Consider the following 6239-nt stretch of genomic DNA (forward strand, 5'->3'; position numbering starts at 1 on the left):
GGCTCGGAGTTCGCCCGCCCCGCCAGCGTCACGTGGGGCGCCTCATTCCTTAAGGGCGGCCTGGGAATTAGCGGCGCTGCCGCCGGGGCCCGGCAGCCTCCCCGTGACCCAATCCTGCAACCCGGCCGCCTCCTCCCCTCCGCCCCCGCCTCCCCCCCCCCGCCCTCCCCTCCCCCGCCCGCCGCCCCCTCCCCTTCCCTCCCTCCCTCCTCCTTCCCCCTCCCTCCCTCCCTCCTCCCTCCCCTCCCCCCGGCCCTGCACGCGCTCGCCCGCGCGCCGCCGATGCCTCCTTTTCCCCGCCGCCCGCCCCGACCCCCGGCCCCGCTCCCGCTCCGCGGATCCCGCCCGCCCCACCGCCCCCCCCATCCCCATCCCCGACGCCTCCTTTTCCCTGCGCTCCCTCCGCCCGCTCCGCCGCTCCCGTTCGGCCCCTCCGCCCGCGCCCTCGCTCCCTCCGAGCTGCCACCCGAGTCCCGCCGCCCCCCCCCCCTCCCCGAGCGCCCCCCCCCCCCCCCCGCGAGCCCCGCCCGCCGCCGAGCACCCTGCGCGGTGCCGCCCGCCGCCCTGCCCGGCGCTGCCCTCTCCATCCTCCCCACGCCACGCCACGGCCCCCCCCCGCGCCGGCCGGCCCCCTTTCCCCGCCGCCCTCGCCTCCCTCCGCGCACTTGTTGCGCGCTCCCACCCGCGGCCGCCCCGTCCCGCCACGGAGCGAGCCCCCGCAGGGGGACCCCTGCCGCGGCCTCGCGCCCCCGCCGCCCCGCGCGCGCTGCCCTCCGCCCGCCCGCGCCCGCGGGACGCGCCCCTCGCCCCGCCGCTCCCGCCCGTGGCTGCGCGGGGCCGCCGCCGTCGGGGCGACGCGTCCCCTCGGGGGCCGCGCCGCTGCTCTCCCGCCCCCACGGCGGCGCGGCCCCCCGGCCCCGGCCCGCCCCGGCGGCCCCCGAGCGGCGGCGGCGGCAGCGGGCGGCGCGGGGACCCGCGGAGGGGACGGGGAGCGCGGGGCGCTGCCGCCGCACGGGCGGGCGGGAAGCGGGGAAACCCCTCGCGGGCGCTGGCCACCGCCGAGGGCAAGACGCCGCCCGCAGCCCGGGCGCGGAGCAGCGGGGAGGGAAGCGCCCGGGCTCCGCGCCGGGCGGGGCGGCGAGGGCTCCTCTGCCGCCGCGCTTCCTCCGCGGGGCCGTCCCCGCCCCCCCCCCCCCCTCCCCGCCGCCGGCAGGTGCGGACGGGCTCCGCGGCGGCCCCCGCGGCCAGGGAGAGTGAGAGGGGAGGGCGGCGGCCCCGGCGGCGGGCGCGGAGCGGCACCGCGAGGGGGGAGCCGCCGTCGAGCCGCAGCCGACACCCGGCTCCGCTCAGCCCCGCGGACCCCCGGCCCTCCGCGAGTCCCGCGCCTCCATAGAATTAGCGACGTCCCTCTTGCCTCCCGCGCCGGGGCCCGAGCTCTGCCCTTACCGAAGATGTAAGATCAGCCGGAGTGAAATAACAAAGCGCGGTGGGCGATGCAGCAAACGCGCCGTAGCCGCGGCACGGGAGGAAGGGATTTTTGCCTCACAGAGCTGATCTACACGTTTAGCATCTGACTTTTAGGTACAACTAATTCACCCACAGAAACTGCAGAGCGGGAGCGAATAAACTTTATTAGATCCCGGAGAAAAATAATCAGTGACAATTCCAAAAATGCACAAAATAAAATAGAAGGAATGTTTTGAAGACACGACAGTTAAGCAAACATTTAACAAGAGTTAATTTTTTTAAAATGATGCAAGGAATACCAAATTCGGTCATAAAAACTAGTTATTTCACTTAACTCGCATCCCAGGACTTAAAAAAAAAAAAAACAAAAAACAAAACAACACCCACCAAAACCAGTTTGCATCAAGAGATGAAAGACATTTGTCATTTTGAAGACACTCTTAGGAATGAGAGCACTTCAGCTCAGCAGGCTGACACCTTCCTTCAATCACATCTGAGTCGCTCTTTCGAGACTTTTTGCAGCATCTTTTAGTTTTCCAACTAAATCCTAAGAGATTAAATACTGTCTTAGAACAAACGTATTTTTTAACAGGTCACCCAGAGGAACGTAGTATTTTTTCATAGAGAGAGGCAAGGGAAACCAGCACCTTATACCACAAAGAAATGTTGCAACTGATAAACAATGCCAGCAAGTAATTAAACAGCTCCCTATTTTACAATGTAGTAAGAAAACTGGGAACTGAAGGAAAACATCTTTTAACATATATTATCTACTAAAACAGATCAGTACTCTTAACACGTAGGTTTTATCAGTATCGTTACAATGGCTACCGCTGACATTTGCTCCAGGCTTGGAAGTTCTATACGCGTTTCTAAAATACTGAAAATATTTTGAGAGCCATTTTGTACTAGGACCATTCTCCAGCCAAAGCACGTTAGATTTAACTAAGTCAGCAAACGGACTGAAAACACTCCTTAGGAAGGAAAGGACAACTTTTGAGACACACATCCAAAAAGCAGAGGTGCAAACCTGAAGTTTTAATATCTTGCTTTTCTTCTCCCCCCAACCCCTATTCCCAATCCTCCCCAGTTTGGTCACTTCCAAGCATTACAATACCTCTATTGTTCAGTTACACATTTAAATCGCTAAACAAAGATCAACATTTGTTTCAGTACATTTCTTACATGTCATTAACACCACTGAAGAGCCTTCAGTGTGTTCTCTATTTTTAATCACGACACATTTAAATCATTGAACTATCTTTTTTAATCATTTCGCTAAAGCACGGGAAATCAGTGTCTCAGGAAAAAAAAATTACAGTTATAAAACCAGTCAAAATATTTATGAACGTAGGTAAAACACTCCCCATGCAACTAAAATCAGTTACTTTGCAACTTTATTTGAGAAGACAGGAAAACTACACTCAGATAATTTTTACAGAAGATTCTCCCCTACCCTCCCAGTTCTGGATTTTTTTTTTTTAATAATAGTATATATGATTTCATTTTGATTGGCAAGTTGTTATAAACTTTTACGTCCACAGCTGGAGCCAAGCACAGAAAAAATGATGAAGGAAAGAAGTACCTGTAATTGCTCCATCGTGCAACTGAAACTAACATCTGGGTGTGATCCCGAATCACCGTTCTGAAGGGGAAAAAAAAAAAAAAAAAGCCCGTTTTATTAAAAGAAAATATTGTGAAATTGCATTTTTTCTCTGAGGGTGCTGGGAGTACAGTACCTCTACGTTTAAGGTCACCAAGTAGGAAGGCTGGTAAGTTTTATGAAGTTGATTGCTCTAAATTAAAAACAAAGAGCATAGAAAAAAAGTCAGGTCTCAGCACTGAAACAGACTAAAGAAATACCTTGATGTGTTAAAATTACCTTGATCTGGTATTCCAAGCGCCAAGACACATCAGTTATATGGAGAGGAGATCTGCCTAAGCTGAAAGACACAATAGTTACAAGTTCCCTACACTAAAAGAAAATGTCATTTTCTCAAGCTGTCCATCAAGAAAGAACTTTTTCATGAGCTTTGTAATGCTTCTTAAAAAGTTCAAAAAGTTTCTTAAGAGTAGAATTCTGAAAGGAGAAAGGTATGTTTCAACAGCTGTTTTCTAAAGCTTGTTAAAAATGTACTTTTTTTAAAAAATTTGAACAATATTTCTTAATTTAGTCGCCTAAAGTATGTATAGGTGTTTCCCAGGACAGTTTCAAAGCAGCTGTAATTAAAACTATATATCTGTGCTGACTGATTGACCTACCTGCCCAATAGGATTTCCAACGCATCCTTGTTTTTCTGGAGGAAAAAAAAAAAAAAAATTGCTAGATTCAAAAAATTCCTATGAGAGAAAAAAACATATATATGTTAAAATTGGTTTAAAAACCTGATATTCGGTGCAAAATTGTTCTATTCTCTCTTTGTCCAGTTTACAGTCCTCAAGACATGTGCTACATGGAAAAAGAATTTATTAGTTTTCTGTTAACATTAATTCAGCAGTACAGTTTAAAGTAACAACTGCTAGAGAAATGGGGTAGCTTCAGAGTGTTAGTACCTTATAGCAGATATGTCAGCTTTCTGCTTTCCTGCCTCCAGAATACACGTTGCAGCCGCAGCATGGCAATGTTTTAATACTGTAGGGTCAATATCTTTCAGGTCTGGATCGTCTAAAATAAATGAATTACTGATGACACACTTATTTGCAAAGCCCAGCACACGGTACCAAGAGCGGCTGCTCGCCCTTTGAACGGCATCTTCCCCACAAAAACTTCCAAATGAAACACATTTGGTGTTTTAGGGCGAAAGGAGGGAGTGCGTAGGCAAGGTGTGAGGAGGAGGAGGAGGAGGAGAGGGGCTGAAGCACTGGCCGGTGCGCGCCGTACCAGGCGGGGCTGCGCGGCGATGCACGCCCCGCCGCCTCTACATCTCCTTCCCATTAAAAAACAGGAGGAGAAAGAAAAAAAAAAAAAAAAAAAAAAAGGAAAACCTCAATTTCCTCTCCAAGCCCCGTCCGCGCTTTTCAGCAGCCTGTCGCCAACGGCGAGGCGCGGAGCCGGAGCCCCCGGCCGCCCACCGGCGGCTCCCTCCGTGCGCGGAGCCGGCGGCGGGGTCATTAATGCCACAAAAATTAATTGCACGGCCGTATACCCTCACGCCGGGGTTGCCGTAGGAAGCGTCCACGCGCGAAAAAACACCCACAACACCCACGGTCACAGCGGAGTGGACGGGAAAAACCGCCGCCTTGCCCCTCCACGCGGACACGAACGCGCGGGGGACCCCGTCCCGGGCCGTCTACACACACCCCCCCTCCCTTCCGCCCCTCTATTTTGGAGCGGTTCAAGCTTTAATGAAGCAGACGCGCATTAGCGATGACACCCGCGCAGCGGCACCCTGGCGCCGTCCACGGGCGACGCGCCGGGTGGGAGCCACCCCGGGGGGGTGGGGTGGGTGGTGGACGCCGGCCAACGCACCACGGACACGCGTGTAGACATGCGGACGCGCGCATGGCGACGCTGGAAAAAGGAGCGCGGCGCCCGTTTGCGCGCTCCGCGGAGCAGCGCGGCCCGCACCCGCCGCCCCCCCCTCCCCCGCCCGCCGCCGCCGCCGCCGCCTCTCCCCCCGCCACTCCACGCCACTCCACGCCGCGCCGCCTCTCCCCACGCCTTACCCAACCCGGCTTGGGGGTGATCGAGGAGGCTGCGGAAAGCGGCGCGGAGGAGCGCGGCGTAGGGGCGGCGGGGGAAGCGGCGGGGGTCGCCCAGCAGCCGCCACCCGCCCTGCGCGTACGCCGACAGCTCCATTGTGGGCGCCGTGACCTTCGACACGCGCCCACGTGACGCGCGCGCAGCTGATCGCCGCGACGAGGCGGAGCCGCCCGGCGTGGGGTGGGGAGGGGGGGGAGGAGGTGCCACTCGCCGAGGGTTGCGCGGCCGCGGAGCCCTCGGAAAGCGGCGCCTCCTCCCGCACTGTTCCCCGCCCCTCACCCCCACGCCGCTGATCCTACCCACGCGTGTTCACGAGTGGGGAGTGCTGCCCCCCCCTCCCCCCCCCCCCCCCCCCCTCGGGCCTCGGGGTTTGAAGTGAGCGGTGGTGCTGTTTCTGACCGAATTTGGGGAAGGATGCGGCGCCTGGTGCAGCAAGCGTTTACTGGGGCATGTTCATTTAGCTCGTCAGTGCTCTGAGTTCTTAATAAATCTTAAAAGTGCTTCTGTCTTATTCAATCCCTGAAGTGCTTATAGCTCAGTACGTCTTTATACTGCATATATTGGCGTGAAGCTTTTAAAGTCCACACATTGAAGCTATATGCTTCTGCACATCTTATGGCCTGCTAATTTAAAACATCAGGAATAGAGTCTTACCCCTTTTCCTATAGGTTATTTTGCTTCTGAAATATCTACCTTAGATACAGGTACCGCAAGGTATTTTTTTTTCCCCCCTCTGGTTACAGATACGCATATCAAACCACGTTTTTTAACCCTGTGGTTATGGCCAGCTGAAAAGCGAGCTTAGACTCAAAATAATTTTGTGACTAAGATTGCTGTAGCATTTGGGGAAAGCACGTTTGGTAAAGCACATTCTGACATACATAAAATAGTGACAGATAGACAGTGCAGCCTTCCCTGGTGATTTAGTAAAGACTTACAAATGCTACCAAAACCCATCTCCATGTTAAGCTAATAAATTCCTAATGTGAGGCATTAACCTGTTGCATTAACGTTTTGTTTTTTACATATTGAAACATTGCCATCATCCCCTCCCAATCTTAGTATTTTC

At 54.9% G+C, this 6239-nt stretch overlaps 1 protein-coding gene across 3 annotated transcripts; it reads right to left on the minus strand.

Moving 5' to 3' along the window:
- Positions 1-1613: 1613 nt before the first annotated feature.
- On the minus strand, positions 1614-5285 carry COMMD3 (COMM domain containing 3). Of its 3 annotated transcripts, none has more exons than XM_074900158.1 (8): positions 5134-5285; positions 4021-4132; positions 3853-3916; positions 3730-3764; positions 3350-3410; positions 3207-3263; positions 3053-3112; positions 1614-2014 (listed from the first exon to the last, which is right to left on the minus strand). In XM_074900158.1, the coding sequence occupies exons 1-8, from the start codon at positions 5264-5266 to the stop codon at positions 1955-1957; spliced, it is 582 nt and encodes a 193-aa protein (XP_074756259.1). In that variant the 5' UTR covers positions 5267-5285; the 3' UTR covers positions 1614-1954. The 3 variants fall into 3 exon arrangements, with proteins under 3 accessions (XP_074756259.1, XP_074756258.1, XP_074756260.1); XM_074900157.1 differs by having other exon boundaries at positions 4021-4149; positions 5127-5285; XM_074900159.1 differs by lacking the exon at positions 3853-3916 and having other exon boundaries at positions 3730-3807.
- Positions 5286-6239: the final 954 nt, after the last annotated feature.

Source organism: Athene noctua, chromosome 2, assembly GCF_965140245.1.
Source record: "Athene noctua chromosome 2, bAthNoc1.hap1.1, whole genome shotgun sequence".
NCBI lineage: Eukaryota > Metazoa > Chordata > Aves > Strigiformes > Strigidae > Athene > Athene noctua.